This window comes from Haliaeetus albicilla, chromosome 3, assembly GCF_947461875.1.
Source record: "Haliaeetus albicilla chromosome 3, bHalAlb1.1, whole genome shotgun sequence".
Lineage (NCBI taxonomy): Eukaryota > Metazoa > Chordata > Aves > Accipitriformes > Accipitridae > Haliaeetus > Haliaeetus albicilla.
The window spans coordinates 34,623,803-34,648,167 of NC_091485.1; the positions used below are offsets into that span (position 1 = coordinate 34,623,803).

Sequence of the window (24,365 nt, forward strand, 5' to 3'; positions counted from 1 at the left end):
AAAACTGCTGGTTTTGAGTGTTTTCTGTGTCCCTAAAGTAGGCAAATATATGTGCTGTTACATAGGACTATTTTTAATCTCTCAGCAAACATCACTTCTTCACAGAAGAAATGGATGAAGTTTTGTACTTTGCTGGCATGATAATTGTGGTGATCTGTGATAAAAATACCACATTTCAAGCTCTGAACCAGTTTATCTCGTCAGCATCTTGTTATAGAATATATGTAGCAAATTTTAACATTCTAGTTTAAGTAACTCCTCAAAAAGTTAAAATGAAGAAATACCCTCCCCGACAAAGGCAAACCTGATAACCAGTACTCTCTAGTAGAAAATCTGCTGCTTTTGCATGGTGATTAGTAAGAAAAAAATTTTTAAATCATCAGAGGAAACACGAGGGGGAAAAAATCAACAGATTGGCATGGCTCTTCCTAAGTCTCTAATATGGAACTGGCAGTCTTACATAGTGCTATTGGACTGGTCCATCTCTGAAAGGTCAGTTGTCACTACGGAAGGGCTGGTGTCCAAATCTGCTTCTCTCTAAAACAATGATAATGAGCGAACCTGTTACGTGCCAATATTTTAGCTCTGCAAAGGTAGGAATAGGTTGCTAGTCGCTCACTAACTCATCTAACAGTAACTAACTGTTACAAATTGCTGTTTTATTTTGTATATTCAGCAAACCCATTAATTTTTTTCTACTGTTTTCTTTCAACAGGGATTTGGGATGTCCTTGTCACAACTAGTGATATTTCTTCCAGTTCCATGAATCCTAAAATGTCTCTAACTGTATGTGATGAAAAAGGTACATGTACTTCAGTCATATTCCCAAAAGGATCACTTAATAAAAAGCAGGTTTATGAGACTTCAGTGGAACTGAGTAAGAAATTCAATACTATATTCAAAGTTCGCCTAGAAATTGAAGAAGCTGGAGAAGGAGAGACTTGGCATTGTTGCGAGGTAAAAAACCTAAAAACTAAAGCAATTGCTTATTGTGTCTTTATTGTAAAATTCTCCTGTTTTTCACATTCTATGGCCATTGCTTCCAGTTTCCAGTTCTGTCTGAAATTACATAATTTTTAATTTACAAGAGTAAGTGCATCTGGTAACAACAATTGTAGAGTGATAACTTCAGAGACTGCTCAAAACACCTACTAGGGTAGCTATGGATAACAAAAATCTTGTAAAATTAGGTGGATTTCTGGAGGGCATATATATAGACGTGCCATCATCTATAGCATATCCAGTGGTGTCTTTTCAGAACTGTACCCACTGGCATACATTGCAGTATTTACATAACTCTAAATTGGCTGTTACATGTTTAGACCCAGTCATTCAAGGCAAATAATTAAGCCAGACACTAGAAATGCCTTTTGATGAAAATATCTGCCTTTTAAGTTGGCATGTGAAAAAAAGAAGTGAATAGCAAAAGTGACAATCTTTCTTCTGATGTCCAAGATGCTGGAGCTAAAATCTGACATCACACTGAAATTGTTGTGGCACTTCACTATACAAAAAATATCTTTATCCTCTTATGCTGGCAAAATAAAAAGAAATCTAAGGGAAAGAATCATCTTCATTCAAATTGCAGACAGACTTCTGTCCATTAATGTTTGTATTTTGTTCTCATTAAAAACTGGAGAAAAAAATAATTTTCCTGTCCAATACATGATATTAGTGAGCTGAACCCCCTGACATTTAAATGGTAAGAAGGTTGTTAATTTCGTGTTCGTAGCCAGATGAAATACTCATCTAACAAATCTATTGATAAAATTAAGACTGCTTCTTGGATATTGTAGGAGACAGTGTATCACAGTAAAAATTTCAGAACAGAAACTTGGCAGGTGAAAACAGTGACATCTATTAGTCTGTTTTACTTCATTAGCTCAGAACAATGACTCAAAGCTGAGTTAGAAAAAAATCAATATCAGTTATATAAATAAGGAAAAGATGCACATTTACATTAGGTAGGATTAGAAAGAGAAAGAAAATATAAATTTCCCTGCTTTGGGATGTATGTAAATTATTGGGGTTTTAGGAAGATATTTCCTGTGTTATTCCATGGATTCTATAGCAGGACTGACTGATTCCTTGTATGAAATAACTAGGTTGGTATAAGAGGTTGTGGATAATATCTGTTATTAAAGACAGTTTAGCAGTTTATTTACACTGCTGGTTAGAACCAAGATGGTCATTTCTATGCTATTTTATTTTGATTTTACAAGACTGCGCCTCACAGAGAGTCTGAGATTTCCCCCTTCTGCCACAAGTAAATGCAGGTGCAGTTGGTTGAATTCCATATTTAGATTCAGAATTCATTTTTATAATCATAACTGCTGTCATGGTTTAACCCCAGCCAGCAACTAAGCACCACGCAGCCGCTCACTCACTCCCCCCCACCCAGTGGGATGGGGGAGAAAATCAGGAAAAAAAGAAGCAAAACCCACGGGTTGAGATAAGAATGGTTTAACAGAACAGAAAAGAAGAAACTACTAATGATAATGATAACACTAATAAAATGACAACAGTAGTAATAAAAGGATTGGAATGTACAAATGATGTGCAGGGCAATTGCTCACCACCCGCTGACCAACACCCAGCTAGACCCCGAGTGGCGATTCCCCCCGCCCCCACTCCCCCCAGTTTATATACTTTATGCTTTATTTCTGAAGCATGTACTAACTAACATCTTTGTTCTTGCTTCTTTCACTTCTTGAAGAAAGAAAGCACAGTAAACGAAATCTGATTTTCAAGAAACTGTTCAGGAATGTAGATGTTAGCATGGAAGGGAAGTTGTATTAACATTATACTTTACACTGCATTTTAAAAAAGCTTTTCAATGTATCTGTCATAATGAAAAATAATAGAAGTCTTTTGTAGGCAAAATAATGCTACTGTCTCCCAGTGACAACTGCTAACCAAAGATGGTTGAGCTTAACGGGTTAAGGGTTTGGTTATTTTAGTGTGTTAGGTCATGAAGAAATGTATGAGTGAATTCTTTGTGCGCTCTTCAAAGCAGGGTTAATTCATGCGATGTATTTTCAAATATGTTGTCTTGTCTAGCTTTAAATAATTTAGAAAATGGTACTTTATCTCTTAGTGTAGCTAGTAGTACCATAGTGTGAGAAAGATACCTAATAATTAAAATGTTTTCTTACAGTAAGACTAAGCTACTTAGCTCTGGATCACCCTTTTGTTACTTTTTATATAGAATTTCATAGAGATTAAAAATATTTAGTAACATACTCTATATATTCATATGATACATATGTACAGATATACATACATGCTGTAAAACATTCTTAATTTCTGTTTTTCAGTTTTCCCCAGAAACACTTAATTTTCTTTCTACCATTACTTCGAATGAGAATACATTCTGCACTGAAAAATGTTATGGCATATTGACTTTTCTCACAAGCTGAAATGGGCATATCAACACTTCTTTTTCTTCCATATGCTGGATGAATAGGTTACATAAAGGAACCTTTTTGAGCCATTCCAAATATTATTTTCCCTTACTGTAGTCTCTACAGCAATAATGTTGACAACATTTTAATTGTTTTGAATTGGGAAACACAGCTATTCCTTCTCTTTTAAAGGGCTGCTTTCAAAAACATTTCAGAAAAAAATATTTCTTCTTCTTTTTTAATATTGAGATGGTGTGTCATAGCTGTTTCCTAGTATGTCTTTTGCTATAGTTCCCATTAAAGTGTAACAGATGCTGAAGGTATTTCTTTTTGCTCTTTGCTAAGGTAAAGCTTCAACACAGAGAAAGTAAAAATATTCTAGAATTTCCATTTTGTCGCAACTTCGCAGATGAAGAAGGAGGAAGAGTGGCTGAGCTTCCAGTTCTGACAGCTGGCTCCCCTTTTCCAGCAGGTTTGTCACAAAGCGGAAACACTGGAAAAAGATGTGGTCAGTGATGAAGGCTGATTTTCAGAGCAGTCCAAATGATTTAGCAGAGACTTTCTATTCATCTTAGCCAGTGATACATGGCTAGGTTCAATCCACTCCAGTGTTTAAAGAAAACAAATCTCAGACCCTGTAACTGAGAATTGTGCATTCAAGTCTGATTGGTATCAGTTTGTGACACGTAAAAGAGCAAGCACGCAACACTGAAAACATTTAAAAAGTTTTGAACAGTACTGAGTTCAGCTTTTTCTCAATAATATGATTTGGTTCTCTTCCAGAGGAAACAAAGGAAATCCAGAGGAAATAACTCCTGTACTGTAATTTCAGATAAGAGGGAGATCCATGGCTCCTCATAACAGAAACTCATCTGTTTGTGTTCCTAGAATTTCAGGCATTCTTCTGTGACCTAGCAGTTGTATGTCATCAAACTCCTTCATGCAGTGGATCACCTCAAGACTGGATTTTTTAGTTTGCTTTGTGTTTCTTAGGAGGTTTTATAACTAAAGTTAGTGAGGCATGGAAGAGCTTTTGTCCTAAATGGATATTCTACCATGAGAATATCCCAGTCTCCTCCAAGTGTTTCCCAGGAGTTAAGGGTTTACATCAATAGCCCAAGTAATCTGTGTATTCCTTGCCTTTTCTGCTGTGCTTTCAAAGCTAGTATCAAAAAAAGCACTTGGGCAGAAGCTCCTTGAACATGAATTTGAGAAGAGTACTGCTGGGATATTCCCTGGGAAGGCTCTTTCTCTTTTAAATACTTCCCCCCCACCCCCCCCCCCCCACCCCCGGAAGAGCACAGATATTTAAATCTTAACAAATGCTACTCCTCTTTCCAAGAAGCATTTACCATGAGCACAGATACTGTTTTCTTTACCTTCTCCCCATATTTTTTTTCTCTTTTTCAATTGAATGTTTTGGGGATGTGCCTTCTTTCTCATTTGGGGGGCCAGATCACCAGCGTGTTATGCATTTCTCTGGGAGTACAAACAGGTACTTAACATAAACAGCCATCCAAGAAATGCTCAGCTGGAGTTGTAAGGTGACATGTCAGAGAACACACAGTGTTTCTGGAAATCCTCTGCTGAGGGCAAGAACTGCAACTGGTACAGTGTAGAGTCCAGCCACTGACCGGACCATGGTCCAGAGGAAATACAAAGGTTGCCATCTTTCTGACAGAGTTCAGCTTCATTTGAACTCTGTGAGGCTCAGAGTGGACATGTACTTTTCGAGTAATTTAGTATCATCCATAGTCTAGTAATTGTTTCATAGGAGTGTTACATATTTAAATGCATGCAAGTGTGTGGTAGAGTATTATATACGAGTTTTTATAACAATTTGTGATGTGTTTATTTTTCTTTCATTTTCTCTTCTACCTGTGTTTCCAGGTCCACTCACAAACTATTTGGCTTATTATTCCTTATAAAAGTGGTTCTTAAATTTTAATTACAATGCTTCTACATGCTTTTCTAAGCATTATAATAGAGTTTGGCCTTTTGATCACTCTGGGCAGGACCAAAAATGAAACTGTAATAGTAGTAATTATTAAAAAACATATTTTTTAACTGATTAAGCTTTGGTAAACCTTTGATTTCTTTTTCCCAACAGTGAAAAGCTATGTTCTCTATATCACTACGGGAGCACCCCCTGGGTCAGGAACAGACGCAGATGTCTATGTCATGCTGCAAGGCCTTTTGGGAGATACTGGCAGGAGAAAGTTAATCAGAAAAGGAGACAATAATTTCACTAAAGGAAAGGTATACTTATCATTTCTGCATGATATTTTGCACTTTCAGAACCCAGTCCAATTCACGTGGACTTAATAGGAGTGGGATAGAGTCTATGAAGTTTGCAATGCTCTGTGATTGTAGATGCATGTGTATATCAGTTTCTGCATCTATCTTCTGTGGGAAATACTGATGCTTATATAGCTGATGCTAACAATACTGACAAGTAATAAAGTGACTATATCAAGTGCTTTTACGTTCAATTTTGCAAATATTGAAGGTCTTCAGTGACATGCCAGTGGATTTCCTGCGCATTTGCTTCACAATAGAGCTATAAAGAGACTCAATTTCTTTCAATACCTCTTTTTTCCCCGAGCCGTTCTTCAGGCTAAGGATCCTTTCCCTGGCTTTTGCCTTTCCACTGCCAGTCTGGCCCTCAGTCTGGGTCTTGGTCTCTCTCCAGACAGTCAGCCACTACCCTCCATAGTTTTCTTAGGTCTACCAAGGGGGTCATTCACTCACTGTGCAGGAGTGAGTCTCTCAACATTTCCTAGTGTTGAAATTCAGATTATGGTTTATTGATGAGCTGATTTAATTGGATTTTAGAGCTGCAGTGCTTTTGTCCTCATGGAGTAAAGGTAGTTTAATGTAAGTTGTACTGAATTTCTCCTTAAATCATAATTCCACAAGTGAGCAATCTGTTTTCTAGACTGGTAGTTTTTAATGAAGAGGGACCAGGGATGCACACCCAGAAATGTTGCCTAAGAGAACAGAAATGAACTACAAAGATTCATAATCTGAAGGGTGTTTTTATAGTATTTGCATCTACTTCACTGTGGCACAGAATTTTTCTGTTTTACAGAGGCAGAGCTGGCATGTACCCATCTTTTCATTACTTATTTGACATTTTATAGGAGCAGTGTGTGTATGTAACATAGTATCCTTATATTTCTAAAAGTAGATATCAGCATAGGAATATTTTAGGGCCCTAAAAAGAAATTGCTTGTAGATAAGTAATAGAGGAACACAGAAAAGTCTTGATTTGCTCGTTGTTCAGTGAAAATAAAGGTATTTATTTAATTGACAAAGTGTAAATTGATTCTGCAAGCAAGACTCTTGCCTTTGCAGCAACATTTTGTTCATGACATGTTTTGGAAATTTCCCAGTGTTTTCTTCCCTTTATAAGCAATCTCCAAACAGTCTCTCAAGTGTAGAATGTCTCTTTCTATACCAGCCCAATCACATACTGTGCCGAGCAGCCCTGCAATCAGAGAGTCTGGACTTGGTGGTTTAGGGGATTTTGGAGTATAACAGACAGAATTTGCATTCTGAATCTTAACAGTTGTTCTGACATTTTAAAATGTGCTTTTCCTTGCAATAATTTTTGCCCTGACTATACAATAACAGCTAGTGAACTGGAACAGGGTTTCTGTTAGAAATCATATCAAAATATGGCATTAGTCTCCCAGAATGTCAGGGCTGCTACAAACAACAGTTTAGCAATGCAGAAATACATAAAAATGTTTAACTATTCAGAAGACTGTGTAGTGGAGTGGAGATACACTTCTCTCATTTAACAGGTCTTTTATTTGCATGAGCTAAGTTACATGATGGTAAGACAGAATTAGCTTCTTATATCTGAAAAGATGCTTTGTGTCTTTCCAAAGTCCTAACACCTGTGAAACCATCAGAGAACTGGTAGATAAAGTAATGTGCATGATATTATTAATTCACCAGTAAGCTCCCTGTGGCTCACCCCACGTCTGAGAGAGCAGCACTGCCACTGAGAGAGCTGAGCTTCTGGTGATCTGCTCAGACAAATGAGTGTGAGGACTAGTGCTGCAAGAACAGTATTCTTTCAGATTGCTATCACATCGATGCCTTGTCTGATGTTCTGCTAAAAACTGTAAGGATAGACAAAGCAATCTCAGCACACTTCATGCAGTTCACCTTTCATGAAATCCTAATAGTATCTACTCATACTTCACGAGTCAGTTTAAGTCTGATAAATGTTACCCGCTACAAACAGTTTCTTAAACCAAAGTATACTCAGTGCAGACATTCTGTAAAGAACGGGGCCCAGTTTTGTGAAATCCTTACGGTATCTCCATATTCCTTCTGGCACCCAACATTTTTCAGTGAATGAAATTCTTTGTGCTTCTTTATATGGTGTTTGATAGACTTGCTGTATGCTCTGTCATATGGCTGTGAGTTACCCACAAATTTCCTCTTTGAGAATGTGGCTTTTTTCAGATCAATTCCATCAAAGTCAGTAAACTACACTAAATATGTTATGACTAATAATTAAGTATTTTAATCTCAGTATGATGAAAGTGGCCAGTATTTTAAGTACTCTAAGTTACTGGAGCAGTAAAATCTCTGTGAATTTTTACTTGATTCTATTAGTTGTTGAAAAGATATATCCTTTATCCTGCCCTATATTTAGACATCAACTGCTCAGGTTGGTACCATGGTAACTGCAGCACATACAAAAATTGTCAGTGAGAGGTGACTATTGGTGTTCAGTTTCAGTACTCACAGATTAAGCATTGGCAATTTAAAAAAACTATGTCAGGAGAAAATCCAAGTGTGCCAGAATACACTAAGGGCCAGAATGTGGGACAGAGTACTATGGCCACTAGTAGGAAGTCAATATTTGTCTGTGGCATCCACATCCCATCACATCTAGAATGCTACTATTTTGTAACAGCAGATAAACCTTCTCTTATGGAAAGCGTATCTGACAAAATGATTAAATAATTGCAAAATACCATTGATCCAAATGTATTAATCATAGTGGTAGGCTGTTGGCCAAGTTATTGTAGTACAGAAGTGAACAGTAAAATGGTCTGGTCATCTAGCAGAAGGATTAATCAGATGGAAACTAGGAAGATACGGAATACCATCATAGGGAAAGAAAGACTGGTGGAGGTTGTCAGAAACTGAGAGGAGAAAAGCAGAAAGAAAGAACGTAACTAAAGCTTTATATAACCCTAGGAGACAGTGGCAAATATCTGAGCCATGTGCAGTTCTCAGTGATACCTCCAGGGTGGTATTTCCCAGTCAGTAGTTACAGTCAGTAACAGATTCATAGGAGGCAGAGCTAGAACATACCGCTGCAATCACCAAGCTTGCCTACATAACACTGGCCAATGGATTAGAGCTCTGTGAGTAATTAATTTTGGTTTCTGGACATATTTTTGCAGGGCAAGAAAAAATGTAAAACTTTGTTGCCAAAAATTAAAAAATGTACAAAATTAATTAACACTAAAATTAATTACTTGGGTGGGGTGGCTTTCTGTCTATATAGACCTCAAAAATAAATTACATAAATTACTTTTCTAAAGCTGAAATACATCTCACTTAGCTTTAGTTGCCTGTAATGTACACATTTCTTCTAACATGATGGCTTGAGCTTCTTCTGCAGAAAGGGAGTGAAGTAGGTGCTTCCAGGAGGTGTTTACCTTCTCTCTTTATTTATTATCCTCAAAGAGTGCCTGCTGCTTTCTCAAGATTTTACAAGGAAATTATCTGCCTATAGACATATTTTAGATAGACAAAGTTGGATGAGTGAATTCTATACCACATTTATTTCATTTTTTTAATAAACAAGATAATTTTAAAATAAAATACAGCTGACTTTGTTAGCTTGATTTATCAAAAACCTTAAAATAGTTATGGTCAATCCAAGTCTGCATTTTTCAGCAAATAAAATATTCAACCATTTTCCTCAATGCAGCAAGAACTGAATTAGCTTCAATTCAAGTTAAATAGTTTAGAAAATACATCTAACTCAGAATGAATGGCTTCCAGTGATGAAGTGCTCATCTAGTTGGAAAGTTGTTTCAAAGCTTAAACATCCTTTTTTTCTTTTCTTTCTTTTCTTTTTTTTTTTTTTAAAGATTCACACTATTCTCTGTCTAAATTTGTCAAGCTTTAACTTCTAGGAACTGGATTTTGTCACGCTGTTGACTGTTAGCCTGGATAGTTCTCTCACACCAAATTTCTGCTGCCTTTGACAGTATTTATGACAATAAGAAAATCAGTATGCCTTTGACAATTTAAATAGATTAGGCTGTTTGATTCACTGGAAGGCAGGCTTTCCAGTGATTTATTAACTCTCAGAAATCTTTTCAGAACACTCTTCAATTTAGTACCCTACTTCTTCAAGTGTCATAACTAGCAATTATTTTTGCATCATCTCTAAAATCTTGTTTTCTTCCACTTAACTCATGAAAATATTAAAGAGCATAAGCTTATTAACTGGCCTCGCTACAATGAAATGTGTTTGAAAATACGCTCCATTTACAGCTGCACTTGGAGACTTACCAGTTAGACAATTTATTGTCCCATTATCAGCCAGGTTGAGCCCACCTGAGAATCATTTAAATATTGGATTATGGTGTTTTAATCAAAATATTATACAATCATATGCATTACTAAAGTTGAAGAAAACTATATCGATCCTATTTTCTTTGCCTGCTAAGCCAGATCGCAAACTTGGACTGCTATTAAATCAGTCCAACAGTCAGGCTGCATCAGATGGGTTTGAATTTGTCCAAAGCGATGTCTGTCTTCAGTGGCTTTTTTTTTGTTTTGGTTTTGGGTTTGTTTTTTTTTTAATTTCTGTTGTGTAATGTAATGTGTGTTTACAGATTTGGATGCGGCTGATGATATGGTCTCTGTATCAGTCCTTCTGCATTTTATTAAATGTATTTTACTTGAAGTCTGAGTGAAATGTCTTTTACAAGTTAGTTGAATGGTCATAGCTGATGATTATTATAATGTACCACTATTCTTTCTTACTCCTGTTGCTGTTCTATGCATACAAATCCTGTTTCAAAAAGATTCTGTTCCAGTTATACTAAGCAAATTAACATAAGGTCAGTTCAGGGCAAATATTATTAGGGGTTTTTTTTACTGCCCCTATTCTTTCATTTATTATTCACTAATCTTGTTGAAGATGGATGAACCATGATAATTGTAGGTTATCAGAAGCCTCTAATTATGCATGCACTGTAATTTAAATTAATTTAATTTTTTTCATGTAAAGTTTTTCAATGAATTTCTGGATGAGAATTTAACATAAAACAAAAACAAGCTTGCAAAAATATGTGAATTTAGGAGAAAATTCAGGGTTGGCTTTTTCAGATGCATGGATAATCCTATTCTTAAAGAAGCATTTGTACAGCAACACAAATTAAAAGATGCTGAGGTCACAGTCAGATGCACTGTTCATCCTTCCACTGAGCTGGGCCACGACAGTCCTGCTACCAGTGCTGGTTATCACTGCTGCTTACCACCCAAGGTTTCCAACCCTTGAGTCTGCTGGCACAGTGACATATGTTTACTTTGTCCAAATGTTTATTTCATTTAAGCAAATAGTATTGTTAATAATTTGGGTTTTTTCCATTGGTCTGTCTTGATAAAATTTGGCTGGAGCGAAGCTGATTGTGTCGTTATGCTGGCACAGCTAAAAAGGTGATAATCTCCGTCTAAGAGCAGGTAGTGATGTGACAAGTATTTGGGACAGGGTGGAGGAGTTCTACTTCAGCACAACTGGAAGAGCCCATGGGACCACAGTCTGAAGGGTGATGTCTCAGCAAAAGTAACTTTTTCTCCTTTCTCTCTCCTACAGGAATGTTCAGACACTGTTTCTGATTTGGGCTCAGTGTTACAGGGGCCTTTATTTTGCCTCACAGTGCTAAAACTCTTTTGTTTTCAGTGGAGTTTCTCCAGATTAACAAGTGAGATCAAAATAATCAGGCAGCAAATCAATAGGTTTGCTAAGCTTAATAGAAAAGGTCCTTTATCTAGACACTCTAACTCCTTTTCCAATAAAAGCCGATTAAAATGATAGTAACATTAGCAGTATGGGAAATCACTTGTGCATACAGGTTGATGAAATTAAGCATATGGTGTGTCTTGACTTGCCATTTTCAGTTCTGCTGGGAATATCATCATTAACTAACCATCAAGTCTCAATACAGAGCTCATAAAATGATTGGCATTTATAAAGGTAAATGTTGCACAGTGACTATTCAAATGCTTCTTTGGTTACAAGAGCTATTGCAGCTGCTACAGACAGTGATATGTTTCCAGCACTGACACTGAAGAGTACAGAATAAAGTCAAACTGGTTCATAGATTCAAAGGAAATGCTCAAAACATGGGTCCCAGAATAAAAAGAAATATTTGAAGAAGATCTGAAAAGGAGTTAACAAAAATTAAACTTTAAATATTCTGAAAGTGTTGCTGGAATGATTGTTTTTAAGGAATTTTCAGTGCTTATTTTATTATCCAAGAAATACAAAAAGTGTTGATTCTGCTTTTGCTAGGGCAGCCCTTCTGGGTCACAGAGGATGTATGGCTCTCCCCTTGTCAGTCTCAGATGCTCGGTCTTGGAGAATATCTTTCTTTCTCCAGACAGTGTTAGTTACGAAAATGTAGTGGGCTGTACATACACACAAATTGTTTTAATACTATTCTGAGAAAATTCAATATAAGCTCTGCTGAATTAGACTATATGTATTATTATCAATATTTAAGGTGACTTTTCTCCATTCAAACCTAACTTACTAGTAGTAACTAAAAAGCAATTAACACTTTTCCCTAAGGGAAGATGAAAAAGAAAAGTTTTATATTCTGTAGGTTTACCTATCTTCTCTGTGTTTTCTCCCTCTCTCTTTTTTTGGAGAATTAAACCTCCAGTAACTTAAAAGGTCCCTGTTTGTAAATCAGATAAGATAGAGTATCATATGACATACAAGACCTGACAATAATTCAGATATTTCCTATGTTTTATGACTAATCCGTGGACTGAAACGAATCCACAAACATATTAGCTAAATTATTAATAATAATTCAATTTCTTAAAATCATAATGAAATACATGTCATAATCTGTCTGTTTGCAGACAGATTGCGAGGAGAAAAGTGGATTAAATTTGGCAAATAAAGTATCTCTAGCAAATTGTTCATCTAGCTCTAACAATTATAGTTGCTGGTCTTTCTCTATTCTTTTGGTCACTTGACTACAATAAAGCTCATTACACCATATAGATTTTCAAATGTACACTAAAGAGAAAATGTAATCTTGTCTGTGAAGTGAGTTTACCCCAGTTATCACAATTCCTAGTCTAGTTAATAGTTTTTCAACTTGCAGTTTATTAGATGGCTGAATCATCTGCAAATTTGACTATGGATTTCTGAGATTTTACATGTTGTAAAATGGGCTTGTTAAAATTGCACATTGACGAATGATGAAGTAGAATGTCTAACGCAAACCAAACATCAAAGTTTCCACAAATGTTTATTCAGCCAAAATGTGCCTATTTTCAGAGGAAAACGGATTTGGAAAACCTTTCATGCATTATCTATATATACAAACTTGCTGTTACCTGTAGCTGGATTATCCAGTTTATGAATAACCCATAGTACATGCTGCACCTGAGTTACTAAGTGATTTCAGAATCACTACCACTAGGGAGAAGGGTGTACAAATACTTCTGCTGATGCTCTATGAAGTTTTTCTAGCTTAATAGAGTTTATTAACTGCCAAGCTTAGTGCAAGTCAAACCCAGCTATCCTCCTTCTGGAGACAGCAAAAGTCTAGAAGTCTGCAGAATATTGTCTGTATTCTTCCTTTATTCCTAACTCTCTCTCCTTTCTAAAAGTGGATCACTGACAACAGATTTTTTGGAGAAGCTGATGATAGTGTCACTAAATTAGTCATCCTCTGGAAAATTCTTTTCTCTTAAAAGGAAATCTATTCTAACAAGTATTCTAATCTGACAAAAGCTTCCTCATACATTTCCAATAATCATGCATTAATAACCATAAATCATGCATTAATAACCATAGATCATGCATTAATATAAGCATAATCATTTGCAAGGACAAGCAGTAATTTTTAAGATAAATTTTCACAATTTGGGCACTTAAAATATTTATTTACTAACAGAGATGGGGTCTGTATGTTTCTTCCTTGAGTTTATGTGTGGTTTTCACCCATCTTCTAGCCCTGTGTATCTTAATACATTTTATTTAATAAGCCATTTTATTTGATTCAAGCATGATGCTATAACTTTACCAATCCAATTAAAGATAGAATAAAGCAGTGATCAAACTCATATCACAGTTAAGGTAAATTAAGAGTTCAGATTAATGGTATTCAATCATCAAATTAGTCTAATAGGTAATAAAATATAATTGTGGTGTTGACACTAAACATAACTTTTTTGACTTAACTATGGAAAATGTGAAGAGAAGGCTCTTACCCTGCAGTCCTGCATTCCATCTAGAATTTCAGCCCTTCCAATGTATTCGCTCTGCTGCCACAGGACATTATGCTGGGAACTTTCATTTTCATCTTATGCTTTTGCCAGTCTAAATTCACTAAGCAGCTGATAACCTTGCCTCATTGTAAGGAAGTATTCAAGTGCTTCTTTAACACTTTTTCCTTAAAATTATTGTGAGCTGCCTGTTCTCACTTTCCCGTTTCACACAGTAACTTAAGGGTGACAGTACAGATGTGATGGTTAGATGATGCACTATAGGAGTTTTTGAATAACACTACCTTTCAGCCTATAAGAAGCCACAGAGCAATTCAATGACAGGTTGGTGCTTATTTTTAGGAAACTGTTAAAGGTGTAGTTCACAAACACACACATTCACATTCCTATGTACAGATATTAATGAAAAATGAGAAAAAAAAGTTAAAGAAGAAGAAAAAAATTGAAATTTTTCTGTTTCTGGGGATTCTTTTTTAAAATGGGTGGTCATATATTGTCTGCAATTTCAAGCTCAATATTTTAACTCATGGTGGGTCTTACTAAGTTGCAAGCTGGTCAGGCTGGTCTTGGTGACACAAATCTTTTATCTGATCTTCACCTGGGAAACTTGTCCAGGGAAGACACATAACCATGGCTGGTGGAGCAAGAAAACTGCTTTTCTTTGTCTCATTTCTGCATAATCCTTTAAATAAGGATTGCTGCCCTCTTGCTCTGGCTGAGCAACTTCCGTGTGAATTAGGTTGAGAAGGCTTCTCAGGACTCAAATGGTTTTGATCATTATTGCAATCCAGTCCCCTCAAAAACATCTTTATATCTCTAAATCATGCTGGAAATTCTGTCACAAATAACACTAGATTTTACCAGTTATCAACCTTAATAGAAATGAGATGATAATTCACAAATCTATAAAGCAAAACAGGTGGAAGGTCTCTATGCCAAGAAATTAATCTCTGTTTTCCAGCTGAGGAAGTAGGTGTAAGACCCACAAAAAGCCTAAATCACATATTGTGAAAATGTTTAATGTCTTACATCTCACCATTTCCTTCAGGGATCTTACTTCAGTGTTCTAAACATTTTAAAAATATTGTGGACTTTTTAACTGATAGAGAACAGTAGAACTTATTTAAACATAACTTTATGTAATATTTTTCCTTAAATTCAACTACTTTTATTAAAATTAATCCTACAAGTTAATTCAAATCTGGGACCAAGTTCGTCATTCTTTTCTAAGAGAATAAAATACTGTCCTGTGATGTTCACTTCTGCCCTTCTCATTCCCTGCATTTCATCCCTCAAACAGGAGCCTTGGAGGTCCATTTTGTTGAGAGTAAGAGATATTTAAAATGGTATCCCTGTAAATCATTTAAATATAAAATTTGGGAAGGCAAATCTCTCAGGAAGTGAGCATAAGCAACTGATTGATCAGTGTGGGGAAACAGGTAGTTTAGAAGTAAATTGCAGAACCACAAAGGGACTACTGCTTAATACCGCATTTTAGCATCTTTAAAATTGTCATCTTTGGTTCTGTTGGTATTTATTGAATTAAGAAAAAAAAAATCCTGATTTTCCTCTCACTTTCATATTTCAAAATACACTGTTAATTTAGTTTGATGGTTCTGTTTCCATGTCTTTTTCTTTCTGAATTTTTCAGGTGGATGTTTTTCAAGTGGAAGCAGTAGATGTTGGGACTCTGCAAGCGATGGTGGTTGAAAAAGGGAGAGGCTCTGACTGGTTTCTGGAGAAGATTATTGTGAAAGAGTCAGCAGCTGCAGGGACAGAAACATTGTTTATGGCTCAAACATGGCTAAAAGACAGACGCAATGCAAAAAGATCTGCCTCGGTAACTCTGAAGGCCACAGGTCAATATTATTTTCAAACTATCATTCGCTAAGAAATTCATTCCGAACTGAAGAACACAGCTATGTCATTTGCTTCTATAAACAAGTTATCATTTAAAATATTCCAGTAGAACATTGTCATTACATAGGGAATTAGTGTGTCTGAACACTTTGGGGTTTAGTACTATTTAATAACCACTATTTGCGAGAGGATAATTTCTGCTTTGTTACTCCAGATTTACAGTAGCATAAATGGCAGCAAATTTGGCCTACTCTCTTTACAAATTACTGCCTCTCCAAGTCTTCTACTTTGCCACTTGCAAACAATTTTTTAATCTTCAAATACCTCTGCTGACTACTTGCTAGGCATAGTGAAAATGAGGTAAATAGTGGGGCAAACTCTGTTTAAGCAGTGGAGAAAATGCCTCCATTGTATTCAAGAAGACTGGTGTACATTATTTATGCCACACTGTTTGGATAGCTTTTGCCAGAAACTGGGCATACTTTTGACTGACACTGTGTGGGTAATGGGTCCACCGAGGGGCAGTTTTGATCCCACTGCCTGTGACCGCGCTCTGTGTCAAGGCAAGAAGGGAATGTGCACCCTTCCTCCCTGTGCTGCCGTTTCAATACAAACACAGTCTGGTGTGCAAGCCGGGAGGGAACCACGGCACAAGCCAACCAGATCAGTAGGCAACCAAAGCCCAGTATATATGTTTAAGGCTGATGTTTTTCTTATGATCCTGCCCCTAAGAGAAGTAAATAGACAGTACAGATGAGTCCTTAGATTACAGAAAATATTCTAGTTCTTTTCCTCCTACCTCCTAGGGCATCTCTGTTCACTGTAGCGGCATTGGCATGATGGTGCTTCTCCAGCAATAGCCTATTGAGACTGAGTAGAATTCCAGCACAATCCATTTCCTCTGCTTTATCACCTCTAACTTTTGACCATTTGAAACCCGGAAAGAGAAGGAGGAAGCTGTTATTTCAGCTTTGGTTTAGCTTGTATGTTGGGACTTTTCTGAATAAAATATAGGAATATTTAGTGTATTTAAGGTTATATAACATGGTTCTATTCAAATTAAAAAAACGAACCAACTTTCTGTTTCTACCAGAATGCATTGAGTTGGTAGAAGGAGAAAGTGGTCCTGTGAGTTTTTTAATACAATAATAGGCAAATCCAAACTTGGTTGTGATCTCAAAAGAAGGCTTTTCATCTTTGGTTCAGGCCTCTATCTAATGTTTACAGGTAGTTTTGGTCTATACCAAATCCTCCTGAAATCAAAAGAAGCGGTATCAGTGGGAGGAACATCAGCCCCCTCAAATGGGCACTAAAAACATCCAATTAGTTCTGATTCATCCAGAGCATAAATTGTATAAATGAAACAGAAATGCTTTAAAATGAAAAATACTTACAACCATTTCATAGTAAAGAGCTAGCTCTAGAGTCAGTGCATTAAATAGGATGATATGTAGGAGATGATGCTTAAGTAGAAAATCACATTGTACACTTCCTAGTTAAATCTTTAATCTAACTGATATAATAGTCAATTGCCTCAGTAGAGATGAATACAGGCATTTGTTATCCTTTAGACACTGTTCTACAAAAGCATTAATTTGGTCTTCAATCTTTTTTTAATTAGAAATTCAGGAGAGGAGGAGCACTTCTGCCTGGCCTTTAGGAAAAGAGCAAATAAATTCAGGTATAGCTTCTGCCATTACATCGACTGTTTTATTCATCAGTTCTGAAATAATGTGAGAATATTTTCATCACGATACGTCGTTACACTTACTAGTACTGACAATATTTCCCCCTTTGTAATAGTAAGAAATGGCTATATACTTACAGAGCTGATCAGCCCCCAGATGAAGTGCTTATATATTAATGCTCCCGATGTAGACTAAGACATGTGTTAGGAATTTTATGTCAGGCACCTTGGTTAATATAAGAAAACAGAAACATCTTTAATCTTTTTTTTGTTGTTTTTATTTTCCTTATTTTATTTGTTCAGAAGGCAGATGGAGGATTTATTTCACAAAACATCAAGAAGATACAAAAACAGACTTTGAAAAGTTGTCAGAAAATGTATCCAAGTTGGTTATGGTTTTTTATGGAAGCAATGGCAAGTCAAATCCGGTTTCCATGGAAAACAAAGTGGAACATCAGGCTAAGAACCAAATAACATATGATGTAAAATAATATATAGATTCATCTATATTTAAATTTCCTTTGAGTTTCCTTTTAAAGAGAAATAATGTATTGCTGTAAATATTGCAGATATTATTGCTTAAATATTCAAGAAAAGCAGAATGGACATTTTCAGTTGCACACCAGATTTCATTTTTAATTTTTGGCTTTCTCAGGTTCATGATGATCAAGCATATTCTTTTTCTTTTTTTTTTGTCAACAAATAGTCATAGTTAATAATGCATATCAATTTAAATGGCATTAACATTAATTATTCACATGTAGAAATCAGTGCAGTATGTAATTTGAATTTGATAGAATAATTACAATGAATGTCCCTAGAGTATAAAGCTAATATTTCTATAACTGCTTGCAGTCAACCTGGTTCTGCTGTCTTTGAACTCAGTGGGACTTTTAGCACCAAGACTGATGCAAATAGGGCTGGGTCCATGCTGACCCCTTTAGAGAAAACTTCCTCTCTTCCTGTAAATTAGCTATGCATGTATGTATCTATCTCTGGATGATAACTCATTGTTTTGTTGCTTCCTAGGTACATTTACCATCTGATTTGGGAATGCTTTATAAAGTGAGACTTGGTCTCCAGAGTTTGGAAAACAGTATATCCCAGTTGTCTCTCTGTCACTTTAAAATGCAGAACACTTCAACCCTGGATACCTTTAGTCTCACCATAAATAAAACACTTCCTCTTTCTCTTAATGGAGACAGATGGATTGAATTCCCTGTAGAGTGGCCATTAAAAGAAGCACTTTCTGGTAGGTATAAATCTACTTAAAGCAGTAGAGTAGTCCAGGAGGTTAACATGTCCTAATATTACAATTGAAACCTTTATCAAAACAGAAATTTTATTGTCTTTATTTAATGATTCATAAAGTCTGGATAAGAACTTAAAATGTATGAAGGAAAATACTATCCACTCAGCTTAATTTCTGTAATTTCTGTGGGAAATGCAATATTCATTTGATTGCATAGAATCATTACTACATGCTACAAAGAACAGTTTATAAGAAATATCCCTTTCTTACAATACTGTAATATGTCTACTTTCCTTTGTTTAGTCCTCAGCTGCTCATATTACTGACATTAACAACATGATTTTTTATAGCTCATTTACTATTAAGAGATTTTTGTTTGTTTGCACATTCCAGACAAAGATTCTCAGTAAATAACAGCTCAAAACTATATATAAGCATCAGCTTTATTACCTTTATACGCTCCAAATATTTATGCCTGTTAAAATTAGCTCAACAATTGCCTTATACATGTCACCTTTGTTAAGCAAAACAAAAGAAACTCTTTCACCTAAAATCCACCATATCTTCCATATTCTTCTAATGGGATGCTTACTGAATGTCACTATATGACAGAACAACTCTCAATTTCATAAACAAACCCAATTTAATATACAATACTTAATATTCAAATAATTTGTGCCTGAGTTTTATGCAGAAAACAAATTAGCTACCTGGGTAAAGAATAAGTCAGTTCATCCAAAGTGAGCTGAAGAAGGTGTTAAATGAGCTACCCCAATACACTTTGGACTGGAATTTATGGGCCAGTTTCAGTGAGGTGTTCGCACATGTCTAAATATAAGCATCCAAGTAATCTCAGTAGAATTAAGAGGGGTTGAGGGTTTTTTTTTTTTTTTATTTTGGCTGCAACTGAAAATTTAAATTTTGTATTTAGGCTTTAGATTTTATATTGCTTAGAGCTGTTATTTTCATTTGAAGTCTTGCACAGTGTGGGTACAGAACAGGGCTTGATGGCTTTCAACTCCTATGCACAAGATTGAAACGAAAGGACCTTCAGATTAACATAAAGCACATGAGTGTGCCCCTTGCAAAAGACTGATTGCTGTCACATGCAGAAGTATTTAGGATACATGTACAAGCACATAGGAATGGTGAGAGAAAGATGCAGTGTGGGTGATAAATGGGCAGTGAGACTGGAACCCCCTGTGACCTTGGTTCTATCTGGCTCTGTTGCTGACCTCTTGGTTGAAAAAATAATTTCCCCATTCTTTGCTTTTTTTTGTGTTTGTAATATTTTCCTTCTTTGTAAAATGCTCTGAGACCAAGAGATAAAAAATCACAAAAAAGGAATAGGTTTTATATTACCTATGTGTTTAGGTAAAAGAGCAAGCAAGCAAACAAAATAGGTCATCTCTGTTGCATTTATTTCTTTCCACACATGCTCTAGAAGTCTTAAAGGAGGGATTTGTAACCACAGTGAAGAAAAAAATTAGGACAGTGAAAAAACCATATTCCCCCAAATCTTTGCCATTTTATGTCCAAGAGAGCCTTAAGCAGCTCCACAGCAGGTGGCACAGGTGGAGTTCAAAGTGATCCCTTACACACAAACTTACTTGCAATTCATTGTGCCAAACAGATCTGCTTTTCTGTCAGCTTCCTAGATCTAATTTATTTTCTCCTTGGTTTTCTTTTTCTCAGCTAAAAGCAAAACCAGTATTGTGTTAATTGGCATGGAAAGCAGCTGATCATAATCACTTTAACCAGAAGCCGTGTGCTGTTAAATTTCAGATACAGCTCTGTCATTCATAAAGTGTCTTAGTATTTCACCCCTTAGTTATCTTTTCGGTTTTTTGTTTTGTACCTGGGATTGTGATGAAGCATATACTAATGGCTAATTGAAACCATCGAAATGCAGTTGATAAAATACAGTGCAGACCCTCGAGATCTGTCTGTGCACACATGTGCCTTTGGGTGTATTAATGGGGAGAGGCCTCCAGCTGAGTATATACATAAGTAGTTTCTCTTCAGTGTACCTTCCTTTGAGACGCTTACACCTCAGGAATCCCCAGGGAAGAAATGGTGCTCTCTCTCTCTCTCTCACATACAAGGCTGTACAGCAGGTGAATTTTGCACTGCTGTAGCTTTTAAGGCAAAACAATTAAATAGTGAAAAGGTCAGACAAAAATGTATTATGCTACTTTCAGATAGCTAAATATATCCAGAAAGTTAACGCAAAGCCATAATTCACACTGAAATTATGAAATCATTAGAATTTTATAAAATTAATGGAGTTGTAACATTCATGTATGTTATCCTTATTGTATGTAACTTCTTTTCAGAGATTTCTTTCATCCTTCCTCTCTCCAATCTATTCAGTATACTACAGAGATAAAAGCTTACTTGCCCACATTTGCCCTGTGATGGTCTGATCCCACAACCTGAGCAAAGACCACCATTTAAGCATTTTAGCCCACTTCCCTTGCCTAGATTACTCTCCTTCAATTGCTCTTCTTTGTACAATGTACTCTGCCAGTTCTATCCACTGTATAAGCTGATCCAAAGTTCATTCAACTCAATCGCTAGTTGACTGCAGTGTGTCAGGGCCACGATAAGACAATAGATTTTACTTGCCTTGGCCAGACTCACCTGGAACCTCCAGCCATGGTGGACATAGGATGTCCACTTAAGATCATGCTTGAGCTATGTCAGATGTGTGTCTGTCTCTAGTCCTCTCTCTGACCCTGTCTTCTGGATGGACCTTGGACCTATTTTGTAGCCTTCTTTTCAGTCCCGTCTCTGGCCCTTTCTCCTGCTGCTCCCGTCTTGACCACAAGGATGGATCCCAGACCTTTTTCATTGTTTGCTGCATCTGGGACTGTCGACAGGTCTGCCCGTCACATGCAGATGCTGCAGGACTGTTACCTGGTCAGTGAGGGCACTGCCTGCGCTGGGGTCATGCTCAGCTCCTGTCTTGTCCATTTTTGCAGGGCAGGCCCACTCTTGCTGCTCTCTGACACAGTGATCCAAGAAACAAGCCTTCCAAATGCAATCCTTTCACTCTTGTTTGGGGCTGGTCCTGCCTCACTTCTCAAGTTTCAGATCTGGGAGACTGTGGCAAAACAGAGGTCAAGTAAAATAAGAAGAGAACACTTAGAAAATCAGAGTTACAGCCAAAACCAGCACTGCACAGGTTGCTTTGTTCTGTGTAGTGAGCCACACTCTGCATTGCATCCCTGACTAAATATATGGTTTCCTCTCCTGATCTCTTGTCTTGGTTGTAACACCACCCACCATATTCCATACAATTCTTGTATTTAATCTTTTCTCTTATGTTTTACTATGCCATGATTTGTTGTTCCTTAGGCAGCGTCAATTTTTTATTTCTATTTTAAACTTAGCTGTATCCTCTACCACTTGGGTTTTTACTAAGAAGTTTTACTTTTATAGGTAAAACTAAATACCTTTTTGGCACTATGTATTTCTTTCCATGTACTTGCTCAACTGCAGTAGGCTTGCAACAAGGGTCTGTTCTCTCCTGTTGCTGATGCTGGGGAAAGAGGCAAGACCTACAGAGCAGAGCTGATTCTTGTAGTGAACTTAGTATTTTAGATGGTCATTAGATCTGAAAGCTGATAATAGCTTGTTATCTGCTTTACCTGGACTTTGTCTTCTTGACTTCCAAAGGATGCAGGTAATCTGTTTTATACATGCAGTCCTGTATAGGTGTCTGTCCTGGTTTCAGCTGGGATGGAGTTAATTGTCTTCCGAGTAGCTGGTACAGTGCTATGTTTTGAGTTCAGTATGAGAAGAATGTTGATGATAACACACTGATGTTTTCAGTTGTGGTTATGTTTAGTCTAAAGTCAAGGATTTTTCAGCTTCTCAAGCCCAGCCAGCGAGAAAGCTGGAGGGGCACAAGAAGTTGGCACAGGACACAGCCAGGGCACCTGACCCAAAGTGGCCAACGGTGTATTCCATACCATGGGACGTCCCATCTAGTATAGGAACTGGGGAGTGGGGGCGGGGAATCGCCGTTCAGGGACTGGCTGGGTGTCGGTCGGCGGGTGGTGAGCAATTGCCCTGCGCATCATTTGTACATTCCAATCCTTTTATTACTACTGTTGTCATTTTATTAGTGTTATCATTATCATTATTAGTTTCTTCTTTCCTGTTCTATTAAACAGTTCTTATCTCAACCCACGAGTTTTACTTCTTTTCCCGATTTTCTCCCCCATCTCACTGGGTGGGGAGGGGAGTGAGTGAGCGGCTGCGTGGTGCTTAGTTGCTGGCTGGGGTTAAACCACGACAGTGTCTCACTGATCTAAGCTCTAAGCCACATTCTACAGAAGCCTTCTGCAAGGTCAGGATTTATCCCCTTCTACCACAGCATCTCCAGGAACTAAAAGGACATGATAGGTAGATGATTAAAAGAGGTAAATATTCAAGACTGTCATATCATTTGGTTTTATGAGTAAAATGTAAATTAATGTAAACAAATGCTCTGTGTATGCGTTTACTTTTAAAGGTGTTCAGATGTTGTCATCTAGTCTTCAATTAAATAACTATAACCATTGCATAAATCACAAACAGCACAAATTCGTGGGTGACAACTTCAGCTGAGACAGACTTGTCTTCCTGACCCCCCTCTATAGTCAGTGGATGTGCTCCGTCACAGTGAAGTTCAAAGCAGCAGCTTAGGTACTCTAAATCACATGTGAGGAGCTTCTCTCTCCATCTCTCAGATGATGAAGTCTGAAGGACTTGTCTCCCCAGCTAAAGTCAGTCTTTGTAAAGATCCCAAAAGTGATTGATGAGTCTGAGACTTATTAGGATTTTATCTATTAGGCATTCACCATTAGAAAGAAAAAGGCAACTCACTGCGGTAGTTTTTCCGTAATGTGCTGCTGTTACAAACAGCATAAAGCATAGGCATGCTTTTCTCTAATTTAATGTAAAGTTGTCAGCATCACCAGTGTTTATAGTTACAGGACAAAATTAAGGAAAAAATTGAAAAAAAAATTTGAATTTTACTATCATTTTCAAGTGTTTGCATTTTTAATTACATCTGATGCATATTGCTCAGTTGTCAAATAGCTGTGCAAGCTTGTGGTACTCACTGTCTTAACAAGATCTCTTTCTGCTTGACATTGCAGTGATTACATATCATCTAACAGTATTTTCTAGAAATATTTTGAGTGAGAGAAATCTAGTGCATATGACTGCGTGTATATACGGTACTCATGGTGACACAGGGGACAGATCTCTTCTCTGGTCATTGCAGGATGTCCAGCAGGGAGAGGAGAATGAGGTACTTGATCTTAAAGTACTTTAAAATTTATCCTTTAATCCATTCTTGTACTTCCTATATATTATTTTCAAATCTTCCCAGACACTTAGGTAATATAGTTTAAGATTGTAATACTAAATAATTTTATTTCAGTCATTTCTAGTTATCGTGGATGCTGTTGAATTGGGAGAACTGGACAAAGTTGTTCTTTTGATCAGCAGTAAAACAGGTAAAGTACTTTTGCTGCTCTCTAAAGTCAGTGATGTGAATCACACAGCTAGCCTCCTGTTAAAGGCAATGAAATCACTGCCAGAGTTAAAGCCTGATTAATTTCCTTCGGCTATTTTTGCTAAAAGG

At 36.7% G+C, this 24,365-nt stretch overlaps 1 protein-coding gene across 1 annotated transcript in view; it reads left to right on the forward strand.

The window, feature by feature from the left end:
- The window catches only part of RP1 (RP1 axonemal microtubule associated), a 185,149-nt gene that overhangs the window by 149,472 nt on the left and 11,312 nt on the right, over positions 1–24,365 (forward strand). The window contains exons 45-53 of the mRNA XM_069779350.1: positions 716–957; positions 3,750–3,876; positions 5,515–5,663; positions 15,577–15,784; positions 17,407–17,466; positions 17,776–17,954; positions 18,502–18,724; positions 23,875–24,029; positions 24,162–24,237. Coding sequence (XP_069635451.1) covers positions 716–957; positions 3,750–3,876; positions 5,515–5,663; positions 15,577–15,784; positions 17,407–17,466; positions 17,776–17,954; positions 18,502–18,724; positions 23,875–24,029; positions 24,162–24,237 — 1,419 coding nt within the window. The remainder of the gene's footprint in view (positions 1–715; positions 958–3,749; positions 3,877–5,514; positions 5,664–15,576; positions 15,785–17,406; positions 17,467–17,775; positions 17,955–18,501; positions 18,725–23,874; positions 24,030–24,161; positions 24,238–24,365) is intronic.